The sequence below is a fragment of the Kogia breviceps genome, chromosome 5 (genome assembly GCF_026419965.1).
Source record: "Kogia breviceps isolate mKogBre1 chromosome 5, mKogBre1 haplotype 1, whole genome shotgun sequence".
Classification (NCBI taxonomy): domain Eukaryota; kingdom Metazoa; phylum Chordata; class Mammalia; order Artiodactyla; family Physeteridae; genus Kogia; species Kogia breviceps.
In genome coordinates this window covers 42,964,612-42,987,604 of record NC_081314.1, presented here as the reverse complement: position 1 = coordinate 42,987,604, position 22,993 = coordinate 42,964,612, and the positions used below count along the sequence as shown (strand labels likewise).

General features: G+C 39.0%; 2 protein-coding genes across 3 annotated transcripts in view; one reads left to right on the top strand and one right to left on the bottom strand.

Annotated features, from left to right (window-relative positions):
• Window positions 1-22,993, top strand: part of VEPH1 (ventricular zone expressed PH domain containing 1) — a 219,817-nt gene that overhangs the window by 44,627 nt on the left and 152,197 nt on the right. For both annotated transcript variants that reach the window (XM_067035332.1, XM_059065588.2), the window contains exon 5: window positions 21,117-21,283. In XM_067035332.1, coding sequence (XP_066891433.1) covers window positions 21,117-21,283 — 167 coding nt within the window. The remainder of the gene's footprint in view (window positions 1-21,116; window positions 21,284-22,993) is intronic.
• PTX3 (pentraxin 3) lies at window positions 7,895-13,681 on the bottom strand. Its single transcript, XM_059065597.2, has 3 exons — window positions 13,416-13,681; window positions 12,568-12,972; window positions 7,895-9,121 (listed from the first exon to the last, which is right to left on the bottom strand). Exons 1-3 carry the CDS (start codon window positions 13,543-13,545, stop codon window positions 8,508-8,510), a joined length of 1,149 nt encoding a protein of 382 aa, XP_058921580.1. The 5' UTR covers window positions 13,546-13,681; the 3' UTR covers window positions 7,895-8,507.

Here is a 22,993-nt window from a genome sequence, read left to right as displayed (position 1 = left end):
AATTTGCTAAAAGTCCAGGAAAGCAATTATGCTTTTTTCACCACCTTGACTACATATTTGGTACAGATTTTATAGAAATTACAAACACACACGCCATACATTTTAAAACCATGATAGTTAGACTTGCAAGTAACTGATTTATGAGGGGAAAAAATGGATGTCTCTTTGCACCTGCCAAGAACTTAACTCATGTATTTGTTTTGTTTTGTTTTGTTTTTTTGAAATGCACTTTCAATGACAAAGAAATCTTTTGAAACGCAAAATACACTTTCTGAATTAACTGCAAGTATTTAAAATAAACAAATGATTTCGTTTATTTGATCTGGCACTATGAAAATCATCATAAAATAAATGAAAATTTAACCTATAAAAGGTTGGGTGGGACTAAATATTTCAGGGATAGATTTTTAGGACTGATGTGTCTGTAAAACTCTGCAGTCACTCACATAAGCCTATCAAACTCTGAGTTGCGAAACAGAAGGGATCTTGGTGTCTCTGAGTAGTAAGTTTCCTGCTCTGCAAATCTTTGTCATATATCCCCTGCAAAACAGCCTTAGGAGGCATCATTGGGATTTCTTTTCTCTTTACATATAGTTTTCTCCCCTTTCGATTTTCCTCCTTGATTTATATTATCCTAATCCTTATTCTGCAGAAAATGCTAAAGTGTTAGAGTTATTTGATTTGACCTGTTTTTATAAGACTAGAATTGTAAAATTGTAGAATCTTAGGTTGATTTAGCTCAGTTACCCGGGCGGTGCTTGAATCAGACTTCCCATATGGATTGATTCAGGACTCAAATGTGGTCCCCAAAAGTCATTACTTGGTTCTGCTTCCTGTGGATTGGTTTCACTTTCAGGTTTCATGTAATGGGCCTCTCTCATCATGAGAGCTCACATGAGCTCACATCATCATGAGTACCAGTTAAGAAAAAGAAACTCCATATCCAGTCTTATTGTCCTGTTTGACCACATGCCCATTTCGGAACCAATTCCATCATTGTTGCCGGGGGATACAGTACTTCAACTGGCCGGATTAGGGTCATGAGCCACCCTCAGAGCAGGAGTTGATAGTAAACTCAGCAGAACCACATGGATGAGGAGTAGATAACCCGAAAATCCAGGACTGTAGCCAACAGTGTTGTAAATTAATACTGGGTACCAAAAAGTAGCCTTATGTAAATATTTACTTTTATCCCTTTATACTTCTTAAGAGATTCAGTTCATTTCTTTGGCATGCCAAGATCTCACTGATAATGATCCTCCATTTCAATATATCTCCAGTTCTTCCAAGGTTCTTGTCATCTGTAAATTTTATGAACAGAACCACTCTATCTTCATTTTAAAACAGTAATGAAAAGGTAGACCCGATGGGGCCAGGCAAGCCTTGTGGTGTACCAGTGGTAACTAATCCCTTACCCTTGGTTGGTGTTATTCCATTGATCATATTTTTTCAATTGCGTTATATACATGTCTATCCCTAATTCCAAACCAAATGAGTCCTTTAAGCTTAAATCAATCATGAGAGACTGTCAAATGGGGTTAAGTATTTATCCCTGAAGGCTAGTTCCAAGCCCATGTTTTACTACTTCCTATTATTAATGATTGTATATGAGTAATACTATTTACTTTTACATTAAATGTAAGTATGAATTCATTTATTCAAATTGCTTAGACTCCATTTGTCTGTTTTATGTTTTTTGAATACTCCCAGTGAGAAGGAAATTCTGAAAGTCCTTCTTTATGGAGAAAGGATTGAACGCATGAGCAGAATGTTGTCTTGATTTGTATTAATACTTGAGCGCTCAGGAGATAGAGAACCTGAATGTCCCTATATCTAATAAGACAATTCTGTCAGTATTTTTAAATCAACCCCCACACACACAAAAAAGCCTGTCACATTTAGTATTATATGCAAATTAGAACAAATATGCAAGGAGTAATTACAGTCTTATCTAAACTTTTTCATATAATTAAAAAAGAAGGGAGCGTGGGAGGGAGATACAAGAGGGAGGAGATATGGGGGTATATATATATATATATATATATATATATGTATAACTGATTCACTTTGTTATAAAGCAGAAACTAACACACCATTGTAAAGCAATTATACTACAATAAAGATGTAAAAAAAAAGCATTATGGGAATGTATGGGCACAGATTTTTGTATAACAATATTAATGAAACTACAAAACAGAACCTAAAATACTGCTTTAATGAGTACGTGCACAATATCTTGAAGGTGAATCACAGTACAGTTTCCCTTTTATTCTGCTTGCTTGGTAGTTTACACATGTTATTATATATGCCTGCCTGTACTTAGTTGTGTTGACAATAAATTAATGTGGTAATTAAAAAAAAAAAAGAAGTACATTCTCCAGCTAATTCTATAAGGCTGGTATAGCCATGATATCAATACCAAAGGATAATATAAGAAAGGAAAATATAGGGCTTCCCTGGTGGCGCAGTGGTTGAGAATCCGCCTGCTGATGCAGGGGATACAGGTTCGTGCCCTGGTCCAGGAAGATCCCACATGCCGCGGAGCAGCTGGGCCCGTGAGCCATGGCCGCTGAGCCGGTGCATCCGGAGCCTGTGCTCCGCAACGGGAGAGGCCACAACAGTGAGAGGCCTGCGTACCACAAAAAAAAAAAAAGAAAGGAAAATATAGACCCATCGTAATTATAAAGAGATGCACAAATAACAAAATTTTAGCAAAGTGATTCTAGCAATGCGTAAAGAATATGATAGTTAACATTCATTGAGTTCTTGCTCTGTACCAGGTACTAGTCTTTTAACTTATATATATAATTCTCCTAATAGCTTATGAGGGAGGAATTATTGTTATCCTCATTTTTTTTTGGTGGTACGCAGGCCTCTCACTGTTGTGGCCTTTTCCATCGTGGAGCACAGGCTACGGACGCGCAGGCTCAGCGGCCATGGCCCACAGGCCCAGCTGCTCCACGACATGTGGGATCCTCCCAGACTGGGGCACGAACTCGTGTCCCCTGCATCGACAGGAGAACTCTTAACCACTGCGCCACCAGGGAAGCCCTGTTATCCTCATTTTATAAAGTTATCCCAGGAATTCAAGGATGACAATATTCAAGATGTAATTCTCCACAGTAAAAGCTAAAAGGGAAAAAAGTTATTTGATCAGTAAAAGCATCTCATAAAATTCAGTATCCATTATTGAAAAAAAAATAAAGAATGCAACCTAGGAATTTTGGAGAACTTCCTGAAACATTAAGAGGATATAATATATATATGTATATAATTAAGATATATATATATATATATCCTTTCCTTTTGTAAAATTCAGTCTGTTCATGATTTAAAAAAACAAAACAAAACCTCTCAGCAAACTAGCAATAGAAGAGAACAACCTTAATCTAATAAAGGATATCTGTAAAAACTTACATCTAAAATCATAATGAGGAAATGTTGAATGCTTTCCCATTGAATTAAAAAGATAAGATAAGGATGTCCCTTGGGTAATTAATTTGTTTTCTGCTTAAATCATATCAGGGCAATTTAATATTTTGTAACATCAGAACCTTTTCAGAGTGGGAGATCTGTTTTTCAGTGATACTGAATAATTCTTCAAACTTATTCTTTGCTATGTGAAGATGCTTTGTTAAACCTGTCCAGTACTGGAATATAAAAGCACAACCAATGCTTAGTGCAGCATGAGTTAGCATATCTTTCACCTAGGAAGTTGACAATATTATTGGTGATCCCTAAAATGAGGGTATCACCAACTGTAAGGGATTATTTGAGAGCCTATAGGGAAACCCTTTCCAAATTTTTATCTGGAACTCTGATGCAATGCACACCACTACTATCAAAACTAAAAACAGTGACGTCCTTTCATCTGCGTTTCTGAATCAGTGGTCATAAGGAAATATTCCTCTCTGTCAATATACCTTTTACACGGTCCTCTGGCACAAATCACAAGATGACCTCAAATGATTTGAAACTTAAGTAGAAAGTCTTTGGAAAGAAATGTAATCTTGTCTCAGCAAGAGTCCAGATTCCTTCCTGACTTCCTGGCAATGGCCTAGAAAAGACTGTCTAGTTAATTATGATGAATTCACCTCATTTCTTTCTCAATGTGAGACAAAGTTCAAACCACTGATTGGTGAGCTGTCTCAGAGAAGTGGAGATAGAAAATTGACCTCCCATTTATTGTGGCAGTGATAATATGTACCAAATAGTGTGGGTGTGAGGCTTAAATAGATAAAGCAGCTATACTTTGCACAGTGCCGGGCCCACAGTTCATCAGCAGTTACCATGATTCTTCTTTTTATCACATCATCATAATCATCATCATCGTTATTGTCATCACTGAGTGTCTGCCGTATACCAAGCCCATATTAAAATATTAAAGGCAGAATCACATCCATTTGTATAGTTTTGTAATCTCTGGGAAGATACTTAGCCATTAAAAATTCATGATACAGTTATTCTTCAAGGAAAAGGTTTTAAGTTCACCATATTACAGGTCGTTGAGAAAGAATTTATTAATCAAATGTTCTAGAAAACAGACTACCAAAGTAATCTCATTAAGAATATTCAACCTGAATATTAGTAGATATAGGGAAATATTAAATATAATGTTATAAAAGTCAATACAAACGTTGAACAAGAAATAGAGACACATCTTAAATCAGAAAAGAATCTCTTCTGAATCGTTAACCAAGTCTTGGATCTGATGCACGCCAGAGTTTGCATCTTCCTGACTTCACCAGCAGATGTTGCTGTGAAGTAGAATAAGGCCTGCACAGTTATAAGCATCCATGGGCCGAACTCTGAGGATAACTTACCCACAATGGAAAGGAATCTTTATATTTATTTGTTTGTATTTTTGTTTGTTTGCTTATTTTTTATTTAATCCACTGGGAACAACTTGAAAAACATTTTTATGATAACTATTTCATTTCAAAACTTATTTTAGGGTTTATAAAGCATTTTTAGATACATTATCTCTTGTTATATCATTTTCATAATACCCCTTCAGCAAGGTAGGTAAGTCCTGTTATCCCCAGTTTCTTGACTAATTTGAGATTCATAAAGATTAGTTAGCAGGCCTGACATTTTACAGTTAGTGGGTAATGGTGCTAGGATTTGAATGTTGTGTTTCTGACCCCAAGCCCAGCAAGCTTTCTTCTATACTCCAGATTTATAAAACCGAATGCAAGGGTCAGCAATCTGAGTTTTCAAGTTCACTGAATCCAGGAATGTATAAGTAAACACATACAATTACTTTGACCAAGATTTTTAACTTTTTGAGTGCCCTTCCTTCCTTCCGTCCTTCCTTCCTCCCTCCCTCCCTCCCTCCCTCCCTTCCTTCCTTCCTTCCTGTCTTTAGTTTTGGCTGCGTTGGGTCTTCATTGCTGCACGTGGGCTTTCTCCAGTTGCGTCAAGTGGGGGCTACTCTTTGTTGCGGTGCGCAGGCTTCTCATTGCAGTGGCTTCTCTTGTTGCGGAGCACGGGCTCTAGGTGTGCAGGCTTCAGTAGTTGTGGCGCCCGGGCTTCAGAAGTTGTGGCACATGGGCTTAGTTGCTCTACTTACATACATACATACATACTTACATACATATGTAGGTACTAGAGTGACAGAGTGACAAAGTGTCACAGTTTGCCTAGGACTGAAGGATTTCCTGGAACAGGGGACTTTCAGTACTAAAGCTGGGTTGGTCCTAGGCAAACCAGGACAGTTTGTCACTGTACCACACATACATAATATTTTATATTTTGTACATGTAATGTATTATATATTAGCTATACATGTATTTTTTTCCTCTGAATAACTTGAGCCATCTTGCACAATTCTTTTACTGTGCTATAATATAATGATGCCCTCAGTAACCATCCTGGTGAGTGAAACTCTTTGCCAATGTGCTACACTAAGCTATCACGCTGATATTTCTCTTTAGATTATTTTATCACTATTTTACACATTTCTTACTTCCTCCTTTTGCTGACACTGTGTATTCTAAAACTCATTAAATGCTATTAGTGTAAAGAAAAGAGTCAGATAGCCAGCTTCCTGAGACTGTAAACTGTATTTTGTACATGTAGTCTGAGTAGTTTGAGGGAATAAAGTGCTTGGTCTTTATTAAAAAGAAAAATTGCTCTACTGGATCAGGATTAGATTAAGTGGTCAACCAATAGTGGATTGAAGAAGATAAAGATGTATTTTTTTGTTGTTGTTGTATAAAAGAAGTGCAGGGACAGGCAGCCTAGGGCTGGCAAGACAGCTTCATAATATTAAAGGCCCAAGCTATTCTATATTGTTATGCTAAATCTCTTGATCTAAGATGGTTGCTGAAATTCCAGCCGTGATTACCATATTCCCATCAGTCAGAAGGAGGAAGGGAAAGGGAATCACATTCGTTATTTCACCATCAGCCAGAACATAGTCATTTGGCCACATCTAGCTGCAACTGATGCTGGAAAATAGAGACTTTACTCCGAGTGGCCATACATACCATTAAAACCAGAATTCTGTTACTTAGGAAAAGAGGGAAAATAGATATCAGGGAACAATTAGAAGTACCTAGAACACACTTATCCAGATTTACTGCTGTAGCAGATGTAATTTCTACTTTGGTAACTCAAGGGTTACTATCTTTTTTTCAGTTTGTTTCTTCTCTGCCTTCAACATGTAATTCCTGTTAAAAATTAAAAGTTCCCTTACATTTAACTCTATCAGCATATGAATTTGCATATCTCTTGGCCAGCATCATCTTAGGTCTCTTGAACAGATGTAATTCATGCTGAAATGTGAAAAGGAATTGAAAGCATGCCTAACTCTGCTGAAGGTTAGGTCAAGTATTTCCTCCTTCAGCTCAGCATTCAGAGTCATAGACAGTGGCTAAACAGGGACGTGCATATGACCACTGTGCCTGCAACCTTGAATTATGTAATCTCCAAGTGTCCGAGACTGACCTGTGACCTCAAAACTGGGAAGGATTTTCTTTGAGACACTTCACCCTGGCTTTGTGGGTCTCACGAGTAGGGTGAAGCTGTATTGATACCATGAGTATATCTTCAAAGATCCCTAGATTTATAGAATTGCACTGGACACTAAGAGTTTAACCCCCTCCTTTTACTGAGAAGTTCCAGAGGAGTTAAGTAACTTGTCTAAGGACCAGGCTAATTAGTTACAAAATGTGGTTTGATAATTACTCCTGGCTCCCTTCTCCAAACCTCATGAACAGGAGATGACCTGTTGTTCAGGTCCTACCTTTAGGCAGACACATCATCACTGTGGCTCTACCACATTTCCTACTGATGTTCAGACGTGGCTTTGTGGTTCTTCTGTCAGCCCTTGCTTGCATAGCCTCTACAGGAGGAGAACATTAGTGTGGTAGAGAGTTATCTCCCCATCTGCAGGATGAAGGGACTTGACTGTCCTCTCCTTTATGCATAAGAGAATGGGATGTGTATTAAGGGCAGAAGTCATTGTTTCTTTTCCAGATTTTTAGATCTCCCCAGTAACAGTCCTAAACCATCTCTTGCAGGTATCATGTGAATCTGAGGAACTCTGAATATAATTCATATTTTTTTCCCCTGTATACATGGGACAGAAAGTTGTATATGCTCATAGCATCATCAAATTGGAAGGAATCATTATTTCTTCAATTCCTTGATTTCTCAGTTGAGAAAACTAAAACCCAGAGAGATGAATTGACTTAGCCAAGATCATATTTCTTGCCTATGATTTATAGGAAACCAATGCTTAAAACAACTCTGTAGTTTGTTTCTAACAATAGTAACTATTACTATTTACATAATAGATTAGTATCTGAAGACTAATTGCCTGCTTTAGATTTTAAAAAGTGTGGATTTGCTCCCAAACATTTTAAATTTATAATTAGATGACATGGACTAGTTTTATAAAATATTTTATTTACAGTAGAGATTTACAAAAATAGTCTCAATAAAATTAATACAAAACCATTTTACAATATAACTTATATAACTATCTCCTCAAAAAGTGACATTTGATTATAACACACACTACATTTGTATTTGTTAAGTCACATGGTAGTATAAATATGTTCTATCATCATTTTTTCATAATAAGGTATGTACCAATAACAATGAACAGTGGACAACAAATGTTATTTTATTATTCTTCCAATGTAAAATTCATCTCTGGCCAAAACAAAATTAGCCAAAGAAAAGTAAAACAATTGTCCTTCTGTTCAACCATACAGTCTTTTTTCATTATTTGAGAGTTTATCTGACAAAGACACAGCATTAATCTGAAAGCACATGGCATAAAGTCTAGTAACAATATCCCCAAAAGCCTTCTCCAATGTCTCCCCTTCAACTATTTATTCAGTATTTTGCCAAGATAAATAAAGATTGATCTCAACTCTCTCCTTCATTAGTCTCAAGTGTTCTTAATAATGCATTCAGGTTTTTAGACCTTCTCAAGTGGCATATGCTTAAAATGTGAGTTTCTTTCTTTGGCTTTAAGTAGAGTTTCACCACACTTAAGAAACGTACTGCGCTCCTCCGTGGGGCTGAATCTCTGTGACTGCCCACCCAACCACATTGCCCCGGATGTGACAGGACTCTGCTCCTCCAGCCTTTCTTATGTCTTCCTTGCTGAGAACACGATCCCAGATGTTGAAGCCCGTGAGTCTGCCAGAAAAGGCTAATGTCTCATCAAAGCCACCACCCACACAGCAGCCGTTCTTTTCTTGGCCAACCTGCAGGATTCCTCCCTCGGGAACAACGTGACCCGTGGCCATGTCTACAGTGGCGGCCACCAGGTCACCATTTACCCACAAGGCCACATGCCCTTTCTCTGAATTCCAGGTGCTGCACAGATGGGTCCACGTTCCCAGGGAAATCACAGTATCGGTGACCAGTCTGTTTTCCTCTCCACCCACCACAAGCACAATGGACTGATAGCTGAGGTACAGCTGGATCTCATATGGATTCCTCTTTGTGCCATAGGAAAACAGGACAGTTTTGTTTAACACATCTGTGGCTTTGACCCAAATGCAGGCACTGAAAGCCTCAAGTTTCATTGGTGTTGCTGGATGCACACTTGCAAAAATCTTCTTGGAACGCATGGGGAATAAAATCGCTGTTTCACAACCTAGAGTAGCAAGGAAGAATATGAAAGAAAATACAAATTCATTCCGAAATGATTCTGGCAGTTAGGTATTTTAGGATGGGCCTTTTAATGACAACAGTTAAAAACTATATGCAGTAATATGTTATGACTTGAGGGGCCCAAGTATAATCTCTATAGAGGAAAGAAGACAGGAATAAGGAAAATCAACTGTCTCATTCAGAAGCATGTAAAAGAAGGCACACAGAGAAATGGTAAAATTGGGTTTGAACTTGGGCACTCTGGCTGCAGGAGCCACACCCCTTAACCAGCACACTGCATTGCCTCTTAATGGTAGAAGAACCCCTGGATTTGGCTAAAAGAGCTGGAATTCAGTTTGTTTTGCTACTAGTAAGCTGTGTTGCTTTCGATGAGCCCCACAATTTCTCCAGGCTTTATAGTGATCTGTCAAAGGCTCTTTCTTCCATTCTCCTTGTAATATTCTGCAAGTATGTAAAGAACAAGCATGTAGCAGTTGAGAAGAGCTCTGTGGACCAAAGATATGCTTAAAAATTCTTACTCTGTCCACACGCTTATAAATGCTATGTAAGCCGTAACAGAAAACCTTTAAGGAAGAGTGAATTCTTCCATGGGGTCGGATAGAGTATATATTTCTGCTAATACGCACTTAGAAGGAGAGTTTCAAACTTGGGGGTTGGGAGCTCAGTAAATTCCCACCTCTGTCCATCTCCAGGTCACATGGCCAGTCAGGGAGCTGCAGATGCTGAAGTGAAGACCTTTTAGGTGTCTCTAGGAAATAATGTGCTAAAACCTTTAACAAGTGAGCTCTGCCTTGTGCTAACCTCATATATGTATAAAAGACCATATAAAGAAAGAATTTTTTAAAATCTAAATTAGGGCTAGGTATTCAGTTTATAACAACCTAAAGAAGATTTACCATAAGATAGCTTTAAAAAGCAAACTCTCAGAGCTTTTAAAGACTAACTGGTGAATAGACAACTTACAGGAACCAAATATCCATGCAAAGTGTGGTAAACTAAGCTAACTGCCTATGAGTGGCTGAGGGCTAGGCTCCATCCTGAAAAAATTAAGCAGATGGACCTTATCCTTTAGAAATAGAGAAGATAATGAGGTTCAGAAAATCCTAGAAAAATAACCATCATACTAAAGCACAAAATTGGTCGTGTCATACTTCGGTATTAACTTTTCCAGTGAATAATTTGAATTTCTGAAGTTGTTTTTTTTTTTTTTTTTGCGGTACGCGCGTCTCTCACTGTTGTGGCCTCTCCTGTTGCGGAGCACAGTCTCCGGACGCGCAGGCTCAGCGGCCATGGCTCACGGGCCCAGCCGCTCTGCGGCATGTGGGATCTTCCCGGACCGGGGCACGAACCCGTGTCCCCTGCATCGGCAGGCAGACTCTCAACCACTGCGCCACCAGGGAAGCCCTTCTGAAGATTTTTTAAAATTAATTTTTAATGAGGTGTTGATTCTTTTTTTCAAATGAAATTGGTAGGTACATGCTTTTCTAGCTATGTTATTTAAATCAATCAAAGATCATGGAACAAAAGATCACCATATGCATGGTCATTTGACATAGTCTCTGTAATGTTTCAGTAGTGTTCAGAGAGGGTGCCAACTACAATCTCATGAACTGATTTCCTGTTTAAATAAGCCCAGGCAGTTAGGATTGCATTCCAAAGCCTTCCTTGATTGCTTCTCAGAGACCCAGCTTCCCCTGTCGGCTGCACTGGTTATATGAGTTCATGGAGTAGAACTGCATGTTGGCAAGTTTTTTTGTGGCTTCTTTTGGGGGCCAGTGATTGAGGCTCTTGATATGTCTTTAAAATGTCAGAAACTCTCTCATGAAATGGCTTTTAACTAATAGGTTTTTCTGATTATATTATCAAAGACCAAACAGAATTAAAACCAGGTTCTTAAGAGGCTGACAACAGAATGATTAGGAATCCCTTAGGAGCCAAGCTGGCAGGAAACCAAGAGAGGAGAAATCAAAGCATGTGGGTAAAAGTATTAGTAGAGGATGTATTATAATAAGAAATTAACATTTTTGAATTCAGAAATACATCCCTCTTCTGCTGTAACTAGTATGCAGAGGTGGAAGTGAAACAGCATAATTCTTCAGTTTTCTTGGTGTGATATGTACAATGATTTTACATGGTTTGCAAAAGACAAGAAATTTCATCCATTAAAACAGCTAAAGAATTATAATTTGTCTTCTTGTCACTTACATTGAGGATCTATTATATATTTGATTTTATGATTTTCCCCCCTCTGAAGCCCTAGTTAATATTTTTAAAAATATGTTCTGTACTGATAGACAATCCTCAGTTATTTAGGAAAGACTCATATTCTGATACGGTTTCTGCAATTTTAAATGAAACATGCTCTCACACGTGCATGATTCTTCTCCTACCCCATCCAATAAGAGTTGCTTTATTGGACATAAAGAAAGGATGGTGCTTTTTGTAATGGTTTTCTGTTCATAAGATGCTCAGGAAAAGTGTAAGTCATATTTTCTGACATAGGACACAGATTTTCTAACGTAACCCACAATTGTTACATCACCATTTCTTAGAAATTTTGACTTACAAAGAAGTGTTACTTGGCTCCAAATCTACTCTTTATTTCCTCAAACCGTCTTTAAAATGTATTATTTCGGGCCCACAATGTGTTTGAAAATTCACTTATTATTACATGGGACTTGGACAGGTTGCATCTGGTTTGAACTGCCTCTCTCCTGTTTCACCCTGATCCTCCACATTCCTGGGGTGCCACCTGGATACCAGTTGGCTCCTACGTCTTACTGTCTCTCTTTGAATCCCTCAGCCTCTGGTTTATTCCAAACCTCACACCCTGGACCTCACTCTGGCGCTCATTTCACAGACCCGAGGGCTGGGGGTACCCCTTGGGAGATCAGATTCAGCCTCAAGTCTTTTGTTTGGACCTGGCATGGAGGAGGGGCCAGCCCAGGGATTGGAAAACGTTCTTAAAAATTAGGCTGGGCCCTGAAATAGCGCGGGGAACCAGAGCTCCCCCAAAGAGAAAAGCTGGCTAAAATTAGATGAAGTGGAAATCCCTAACGGAGGGAAGCTGACACCGAGAGAGGTCACGGTTATAACCGGCCAATAGAGCTCCTGTAACGCCTGGTCGGATCGGGTGTCAGTCTGGGGCCCCTTGACGTCTATTTCAAGACTGTGATGATTATACGTGCACATCTATCCTCTGGGTTCCTCGGGACTGGAGACTACTTTTGAAAACATTTTTCCCGCCTTGTATGGTGTGTCCGAGCTCTGTGACCATGCATGGAGAAACAGAAGGGTGTGTGTGTGTGTGTGTGTGTGTGTTTCCTCCCACTAAAGACTCCCGGAGAGGGGTGGCTGACTCGGCTTCCCGCAGCTTGGGCTCCGAGAACGAAGCTGCGTGGGGGTCCCCGCCCGGCCCAGCGTCCTCACCTGCTGGCAGCCAGCGTCCTGCCGCCCAGCCCTGCACAGCGCGGAGGTCGGCCTGCGTCTGCCGCAGCTCCTCGAGCACTGCGCCAAGGGCCCGCCCCGCCTCCTCCTGCGGCTGCAGCGCCCCGGCTTCCTCCAGGCGCGCCAGCCTGCGGCTCGCGTCGCGGCTCGCCTGCAGCAGCTCGTCCAGCGCCCGGGCCAGCCTGGCCTCGGCGGGGGCCACCGGCGCGCACGGCCTCGCCAGGCTGCCCGCCAGCCGGCCCAGCTCGGCCCGCAGCTTCTGCAGCTCACCCCGGAGGACGTCGTCGGTGGCCTGCAGCAGCATGCCCTCCCGCATCTGCGAGTTCTCCAGCATGATGAAGAGCTTGTCCCACTCGGAGTTCTCCCGACTGCAGTCGCACGGCGTAGCTAGAGCACGGGACACACACGCGTTACCGACCCGCCCAGGCCCTCCTCGGGCGTGCCTTGTAAAATGCCGACCTCCCTCGGTGGTCCCAAGTACTCATCCCCAGTACCCCCCTTTCCTTTCAGGATACCTGCAAAAAAACAGCATGTAAATATCTCGAGTATGACAGAAACCATGCAAGTTTATATGAAGTTGAACTCTATGAAATTGCCATTCATGGAGCTCAAAACGAGAATATCGGCGATTTCATACAGTTCAACCCATTATGTATCTGACAGAAGTAACTTTTTGAAACCTCTCCCTTTCCTAACATGCTTTTCTCTTTTGCAAAACAAACTAATTTTTTTGCTTACTTAATTGGCTACAAAATATATGTATAATACTTAGACCCAAAGAGGCGGATATGTAATTAGGGTTAGCAGAGAAACAGTTAAAATGAACTTACGGTCCTCAGTGGGATGGAGTCCATTGTCTATTTCATTGTCCAGATTCACATACATGAGCTCGTATTCATCCGAGTTCTCGGCCGACACTGCAGACCAGAGAGCACAAAACAGAATCACAGGGAGATGCATTGCTGAAGAGACAAAGTTCTTCCCACAGACGGCGGGAGGGGACGAGAAAAGAGGCTCTCAAGTGAGTGGAGAAGGAGCGGAGGAGAGTGAGAGGCAGGAGCTGAGAGCCCTTAATAAATGCTGGGGAAAGTCTGAATGGGGATGAATGAGTAATGCCAGTGGCACTGCGTTCACGGGAGTTCCCCTGAATTGGGGTGGGGGGAGGGGTGGGTGGGAGGGCGAAGGAGACGTGGGGAGTTGCACAATAGTAAACCACAAAGGTTTACACTGCAGTCAGATTAATTGGAAGAGGGTCAGAGGGGAAAGAGGTGGGGAGACTGGGCTAGGACTGTCTCCCCCTGGGGATTAGCTGTTGTAACTTGAATTGGTAGCACTGAAGGATGAGAGGAAGGGGAGGGGTATTAGGGGGAGAAATAATTCAGCAGGCATAGAGGTGTGAAAGCAAGAGCATCATTTCAGCATTTTGTGTGCACTCGCACTATTTCACAACCTTTATGTATAGAAAACATTTTTTCACTTTGTACACAGTTTTACAGTTCTAAACTGTGAAATTTACTCTGATTTCAAGATAAATCAACACAGTAAAAATTTGTATGGCTCTAGAAGCCAAATCCATTCTGAGTTATTCCACCTTTAATCCTTCTGGAGTTGCAACTATACTTTTATAAATGGACTTTCTAATGACAAACACAGCAAAACTGGTAAACTTAAAATGAGAAGGAGCTGGGGAAAAGGAATTAACTGATTTTAGGTATGTTTCTTTTCATAACCTGAAATTATGTGGATATATTATTTCACTAGGCTTAGAGTCAAAGATCATGTTTCTAAAGTAAATTTCGGGATTCCTGCTTCTGCCAGTATATGGAGATCTATATAAGCTGAAAACTCTGGTGAAAAAAAACCTAGAAATGTGTTTACATTAGAATAATAATAAAAACTTTAAATGTACAAATAAGCTTCCAATAAAGTAAGGGAAATATCCAGAGGCCAAAGAGAGGGAACCAAAAACAGACCAGTAAGCCCAAGAGCTAATGCTAGGCCCCCTCCCCGCAGGGGAGGTGAAGGGGTGGACATGTTATCCATTCTGTGATAACCAAGTGTTAATGGCCATATGGGAACAAGGCTTAGGCCAGGGTGAGGAGTTACCTATTGGATTTCAGTTGGTCTCTGCCCTAGCACAAGAAAGTGAGAAGTAAGCATAGCTCTCTTTGACTGAACTCTACAGGGTCTCTAAGAGTTTGTGACTTTGGGCCTGCCCTCATACATGTTCCAGATTCAAATGTATACTATCTGACACAGTAAAATTAAATTCATAATAAAAAATATTTAAACATATGAGGAAACAATCCACCATAAATGAGAACCAACAGAAACCGGAAGAGATTAGACACCCCTCCCTCAAGAATTTCATTTATTTAAAATATCAGCTAGAAACTAGAAAATAAGTGTGTTTAAAGTGATTTAAGATCTACAAGAAGGAATTAGAAACATGAAAAAATAAAAACACTGATTTTTTTAAAGAATCAAATATAACTTCTAGAATTAAAAAAAGTTAATTGAAATTTTTAAAAATTCAAGGAATGGATTAAATGACAAATTAGGCTGAAGCTGAAGAGAATATTAAGGAACTGGAAGAAAGAGCTAAGAAAGTAATTCTAAAATCCTTTCATTGTTCAAGACAGGAAAATTAATTTTTCTTTGTTAGTTCAAGAATGTTTATCTTTTAAAGGAAAGCCACCAAAACCAAAAGGAAATAAAATGTCCAAATAGAAGGAATAGAGTGAATTTAAAAAAAAAAAAAAAAAACTTGACCTATTCAATAGGAAGCAGTGAAGTAGGGAAGAAAAGCATAGACAGAGCAAGATAAGTAAAAAGCACAATGTAATGTAAAAATAAATCCAAATATATCAGTAATCACTATAAATATTAATGAAACAAACTTTCAGTTAAGAGACAAATGTTTGTCAGATAGAAATATTTTTTTTTTTTTTTTTTTTTTTTTGCGGTACGCAGGCCTCTCACTGTTGTGGCCTCTCCCGTTGCGGAGCACAGGCTCCGGACGCGCAGGCTCAGCGGCCATGGCTCACGGGCCCAGCCGCTCCGCGGCATGTGGGATCTTCCCGGACCGGGGCACGAACTCGCATCCCCTGCATCGGCAGGCGGACTCTCAACCACTGCGCCACCAGGGAAGCCCAGAAATATTTTTTAAGTCCAGCTATAAGTCACTTACAAGAGTCACACATGAAACATAAGAATCTAGAAATCTCGAAAACAAAAAAATTTAAAAGTGGTGAGAGAATATACCAAACAAAGGCAATTCGAAAAAGCTAGCATAGTTGTATTAATATCAGTCAAAAGTAGACTTTAAAGCAAAGAGAGCAATTAAATTATGATGAAACGCTTTACCAGGAAGATATCAGAACTCTCTGGTAGTTTCAAAAAAATATGCCAAATACTGACAGACTTATAAAAAGAAATTAACAAATCCATAATCATAAAGACAGATTTTAATGTACTTCTCATAACTGATAGGTTCACTTCTGTCATAACTGATCATTCAAATGCCAAAAAAACTGCGAAAGGATACAGAAATTTAAACTACATAATTTAAATTTTGATATGATGAAATATATGGAACATTGCTCAGAAGGTTTGATAAGCAAGTTCTACGAAGCAAAGAACACGTAATCCCCATTTTATATAAACAGCCTCTGAGAATAGTGTGCAGGAATACACTAAATTCTTTTTATATGTCTAGTAAGTATGATACTAAAAAGAGACAAGGTCAGTACAGGAAAGGAAAACTGCAAGTCAGTCTCATTTAAGGATATAGATGTGAAAGCTCTAAATGAAGTATGAGCAAAAATCCAGCAATCTATCATTAAAATGCATCATAACCAAGCTGAGTGTATTCTAAGAGTGCAAGATTGATTAAACATTAGAATATTCATTAATTTACTATGATAACAAGTTAAAGGAGAAATCATATGGTCATGTGGACAGGTGCAGAAAAATCGTTTAATAAAATTCAGCACTCACTCATGTTCAAACTAGGAAAAAGACAGACCCTTAAACTGATAAAATGTAAATACCAAAAATGTATAGAAACATGTACATACATTATGATGAATCCTTAGAAACATACTCTTTAAAGACAGAAATTACAAAATGATACCAGTGGTTCTATTCATCAAAGTGTTTGAGGTCCCAGCCGGTAAAGTAGGACAAAAAAGAAATGTAAGGAATAAGGATGGAAAGAAACGAAGTTGTCATCGGTTATTATAAGTTGATTATCTATATACAGAAAATCTAAGAGACTCTAAAGACAGTTTATTAATAAAAGAACTAAACTTTTGCTGGAGGAAAGGTCAAGGTACAAAAATCAGTTGCTTTCTTAATACGGCACATAAATAGAAAATATCTTTAAAAGACCAAAAACTTTCATTTACAATAGCAACAACAAATATGGAATACCTAGGAATCTATTTAATAAAAGATATATAAGGCACAGCTAATACCACAAAACTTTGAAAGACATAAAAAAATTACACAGATAGAAGAATATATCAAGTTCTTGAATAAGAAGACTCAGTTTCACAGAGATGTCAATTATTCCAAATTAGTCTATGTATTCAATGTGAAGAAAAAAATCCTAACCTAGTTTTTCAAGGAAGTTGACAAACTAATGGTAAAATTTATATAAAGTAGAGGAATTTGAAGTAGACGATGAAGAAATTGCCCTGTGAGATATAATGATTTATTATAAAGTTATTGTAATGAAGAAAATATATAATTGGTGAAGGTAGGACAAATAACCAGAAACAGATCCAGATACATGGGAAACTTTATATATGAAAGAGGTATTACAAATCAGAAGGGAAACAGTTGGCCACTCAATAAATTGATCTGGGACAATTGTTTATATACACACAAATATATATTTATAATTAGATCTCTTTCTCATATGTACAAAACTTAAAATCCAGATGGATTAAAGACAAACATAAAAATGAAATCATAGGTCTTCCCTGGTGGCGCAATGGTTAAGAATCCGCCTGCCAATGCAGGACATGGGTTCGAGCCCTGGTCCAGGAAGATCCCACATGCCACGGAGCAACTAAGCCCGTGCGCCACAACTACTGAGCCTGTACTCTAGAGCCCAAGAGTCACAACTACTGAAGCCTGCGTGCCTAGAGCCTGTGCTCTGCAGCAAGAGAAGCCACTGCAATGAGAAGCACGTGCATTGCAGAAGAGTAGCCACCGCTCGCCGCAACTAGAGAAAACCTGCACGCAGCAACGAAGACCCAACACAGCCAAATAAATAAATAAAATAAATTTTTAAAAAAATCATAATGCTTTTAGGAGAAAATATAGTAGAATATTTTTATGAAGATATTCATTATATTAGGGAAAATTTCTCAATAACAAAATCTTTATAAACCATAAAATAAAAAATTTAAAAATCAACTCCATTAGGATTGCAACTTTAAAACAAATAGACCAAATATTAGTGTCCAGAATAAATAAGGAACTTCTACAAATCAATAAGAAAACACAAACATCCCAATTGAAAATAGGCAAAGGATATGAATGGCCAAATCACGGCAGAGGAAATGACCTGAAAACATATAAAAATGGTGCTCAGCCTTACAAGTGATTAAATAAATGAAAATTAAAACAAAAAATGAGGTATCATCTTACACCCCATCAGATTGGCAAAAACCGATGTCTGTCAAGACCAAATGTTGGCAACAGAAACATTCATGCCCCTGGTGGGTATGTAAATTGTTATAATTGTGGTGGTAGGCAGAATAATGAACCCCTCCCCAAAGATATCCATGTCTTAATCCCCATGACCTGTGAACATGTTGTGTTTCATTGCACAGAAGATGGAATTAAGGTTACCATATAAGGAGATAATCCTAGATTATCCAGATGGACTCAGTGTCATCACAAGGGTGCTTAAGTGGAAGAGAGGCAGAAGAGAGAAGCAGAGGAAGAGGTGTGGTGACAGAAACAGGGTCAAAGAGTTGCTCTGTAGCTGACTTTGAAGATGGAGGAAGGAGACCCCAAAGCAAGGAATGCTGGTGGTCTCCAGAAGCTAGAAAAGCCAAGAAACGGTTCTTTACTACAACCTCCAGGAAGGATCCCAGGCCTTTGAGTACCTGGATTTTAGCCCAGCGAGACTCATGCCAGATTTCTGTATTATGGAAATATAAGATAATAAATTTGTGTTATTTTGGGCCACAGTTTTTGTCAATTTCTTAAGGCAGCTATAGAAAACTGCTACAACCACGTTGCAAAGAAATTTTGGAACATCTAGAAACTTAACTCCCAGGGAAAAACCCACTGCTTTGCTACTTAATTATGTGGTCCAGGGACCATCAACATCACCTTAGAGCCTGTTAGAAATTCAGATTCTCAGGCTCTACCTCCAATCTGTTGAATCAGTATCTGTGTTTTAACAAGTTGCCCAGGTGATTTCTATGCACATTAAGCTCAGAATCAGTACCCAAGGGAATATCTCCCATTTATATACAAAGAAATAGTCTAAAAATTGCAGCAATATTGGTGAAAGCAAATAACAACAATAATAGTAATAACAATAATAAAAATCTTCCAACCATAAAGTATATGAATAAATTGTTGCATATTTTTACAAAAGAATACCATACAGCTGTGAGAATAAATGAAGGAGAACTTCTTGGATATAAAACTTCAACACAATGTTGGATGGGAAAAAAATATGTTGCACAAAGATATGTACAATATACCATTGATATAAAATTTTAAAGCATGCAAAGAACACTGTAAATGCTTATTGATATATACACATACAATTGAAGTGTAAAAACATTCATGAAGATGGTAAACACCAATTTCAGGTTGGCGGTTGCCTCTGGGGAGAAAAGGAAGTGAGTGGGGTGGGAAGCAATTATGGTACAAGGTTAAGTTTTGGTAAAGCTGGTTGGTAGGCACACCAGTGGTCCTTATATTTTTGCCTATATTTGTCTAATGGCTTGAAATGTTTCATAATGAAGAAGAATATATTAGCTTATGAATGAAATTTATAGGATTTCTACACCAAAGTGTCTTCATCAGTTTCACATTTTTTAAAAAGCCCTTATTTATCTTTGTATTCTTTGATCAAAATCCAAGTCAGCTAAAGATGACTAATCTGGGTTTTCCCTCTTCAGGTGTTCCAGGATCTTTAATGAGTATTTTTCCTGTCTTCAGTTACAATGACAGTTCCATTTATTGTGACCTTTTTTAGCAGTTTATCAGTATATCTACATAGCTAAGTTCTATGAGCTAAGGTGCTTTGTAGAGATTGGGTATGACATTGACAATTCCTGATCCTTTAAGAAAAAGCTCTTAGTAAAATTAGTAAAAAAATAAACAAAAAACAAACAAAATAAAACAATGTTTTTCACATTTAAAAAAAAAACCCTGAATATTTCCAATACCTTGGAGTCTGTGGGCATATGACTAAAATCTGTTTGAGACTAATTCTATGAGCCATATGTGGAAAAAGCAATTCTCATTATTTATCGTCACCATGAAGTATTCACCATGACCTAAGATCACCCTTTCATTAAATTTAGTCATAGATATTCTGAAAATTCTGGCCTTCTTTTCTTAATCCTTGTATCTAAATGTCCCCACCATTTAATAAGGGTCTACACATGTATAATCACTGCTTATTTGATTCTTTATGTGTAAGTCTTCTATATACAGAGCCAATTTTAAAGTAAATAGAAGCAAGAAAATTCTTGTTCGAGAAATCCCTAGAAACAAATTCTGAGACATTTAAATTCTTGAGAGGGTTTTTCGAAAAAATCCATACCATAAAATGATAAGCAGATGTTTCCCATATGTTGTTTGCTGATGAGTCCCTGCAAACCTTACGTCATATTTCTTCCTTCAGTTTCCACCATTTTAAACCCAGTTGTCCATACAAGTCTTTGAGGCAGGTCACCTGTGACAAACAACCTGAGTCTAAACTTCCCTTGAAATAGTGCAGAAATTGGGGATCTAAATTTGCATTGCTACTTTTCTAATTACTCGTAAAAATAAGGCATAGTTTCCATATATCAGTTGTCTGAATCATGCCTCCGTATCTCTCAGGAACATGAATACATTCCTCTGCACTTTTTTTTTTCTAGTTCAGTTTCATTTAGATTCACGCTTATGTCACTGCTTAGTTTTCATTTAAACAGCATCCAAATGTTTCTCGTCAGGAATTCTTTATTGGAACTCTTTCCTTCTCAAGGGTGTTGTCTGGTTACTGTCAAATTTTCTTTTCCCCATGGTGCATTACTCAGGAAAAATTTTCATTAGATAATAACGCTGATCATATAATAAAATATTCCCTTTTATGGAATCTGTTTAAATAATGATTTAGTGCTTTTTCAGAATAAGGTACCATGTTATTTTTAGCAGAGGATTTGGCCATTAGTCTGTGCTATTTAATATGTGAGGAAGTCCAAAATCTGTTGCATTGATAATAATGGTATTCTGTGGCTCATGGGCAGATAAAGTCATCATTTCTGTCATTATTCCTTCAACAGGTAATGCCATGTTGTTGAGGGTGTTACCTGCTGTGTACGATAAGCAGCCTCAGCCAATTAACAGATACCTGACAGAACTCCTAGCCTTGATGTCTCAGCTGGAACAACCAGAACAGTACCATCTTTTACGGCTTTTGCATGTAGCTGCAAAGAGGAAGCAACCGGAGGTAAAATTTACGTTATATACATGATGGTTCACACAACCGGGTCTGTTTCTGGGTATGTGGACAGGATGTATGCTTCAGCTTTCCTCTGTCATATATCTGTGCATGCTCACCTTTACATGAAACCACTCATTCACTTTTTCTAGAATCATAAAAGTGAGGAGGTAGTGGCAGAAGTTGGATACTGTTTTAGTGTTCTCTAGAGAAACAGAAGCAATAGAATGAATGAATGAATCAATCAATCTATCTATCTGTGTGTGTGTATATATATATATATATATATATATATATATATATATATATATATCATGAGGAATTAGAGTTGCCTTATGCAATCTTGAGGCTAAAAATCTGTTCCGCAATCTGCCGTCTGCAAGCCGAGGACCCAGGAGAGCAAGTGATGTGGTTCCAGTCCAACGACCTGGGGACCAGAGGATTGAGGGTGTAAGTCCCAGCCTGAGGCCCGGGGAAGCCTGATGTCCCAGCTCAAGCAGTCATATGCAGGCCTTCAACAAATTGGATGTGGTTCACTCACACTGGAGAGGGCAGTCTGCTTTCTCATTCTACTGATTTAGATGCCAGTGTCATCTGGAAACACCCTCACAGACATACCCAGAGTAATGTTAAACCAAATATCTGGGCACCCTCTGACTCAGTGAAGCTGACACATGAAATTAACCACCACAAGTACAGTAATACAGACACAACAAATGTGCAAATCTGTAGCCATTGCAGGACAGCTTTAATGAAAGGTCAGTGTGGTCATGCAGTCCTGGGAATCTACGGTTTCTCAGATTTGGCCGAGGGGAAGACTTACACATGCCTTGACTTATGGGGAAATCAGACTGTAGTGAGAGCAAAGGCTCACTTTCTAGATAGCAAATTACTTGTTCTTTGAATTCAAGTAAAAGATTGTAATAATTAGGATGCTTGTGATTATCAGTAACCAAACACCCAACCCACAGTGGTTTAAACAATAAAAGGAATTTATTAGCACATGCGATGGGGAAAAACCTTCAGATGAGACTTGATCAGGGGCTCAAATATGTGAGCAGAACAGTTTCTGTATCTCCATTTCTCAGATTTTTGATTTCTCGGTGTTGGCTTTCATTTTCTGTAGGATTTCTCCTTGTGGGCTCCGGATGGGGCTAGGGGTTCTCTAAGCAGTATGCTTTCCTACAACATCCGAACCAAAGTCCTGATAGTCTCTGTTTCAGACACATGCTCTACCTCTGGAGCTTCTCCTGAACCCTGAGGATACTCACATAGAAACTAGAGGCTGCCAGGAAGGAGGAAGTAGAATTGGATTCTGAAAGGCACCAAGACATGTGCACAGTACAGATTAATGGTCAGCCAAGGTTATATATGGCTGCATCTTTACTCCATTTTCTTGATAATATCAATATCCACCACTTGAAAAACCAGTCAACACTAAGGTGAAGACTGGAACATTTGGATTCACATCAAAATTCAAAGAAAGGCAGGCAAGGGCTTCCCTGGTGGCACAGTGGTTGAGAGTCCGCCTGCCGATGCAGGGGATACGGGTTCGTGCCCCGGTCGGGGAAGATCCCACATGCCGCGGAGCGGCTGGGCCCGTGAGCCGTGACCACTGAACCTGCGCGTCCGGATCCTGTGCTCCACAACGGGAGAGGCCACAACAGTGAGAGGCCCGCGTACCGCGAAAAAAAAAAAAAAAAAAGAAAGGCAGGCAAG

What these genes read in the sequence shown, in the direction of transcription:
- PTX3 (XM_059065597.2), bottom strand. Translation starts at nt 13,545, where the DNA reads ATGCATCTCCCTGTGATTCTGTTTTGTGCTCTCTGGTCTGCAGTGTCG. An exon ending in ACTCCATCCCACTGAGGACC is followed by an intron (nt 12,973 to 13,415) that starts GTAAGTTCATTT and finishes CCCGTGCTCTAG; the next exon opens with CTACGCCGTGCGACTGCAGT. An exon ending in AGGACGCTGGCTGCCAGCAG is followed by an intron (nt 9,122 to 12,567) that starts GTGAGGACGCTG and finishes TTGCTACTCTAG; the next exon opens with GTTGTGAAACAGCGATTTTA.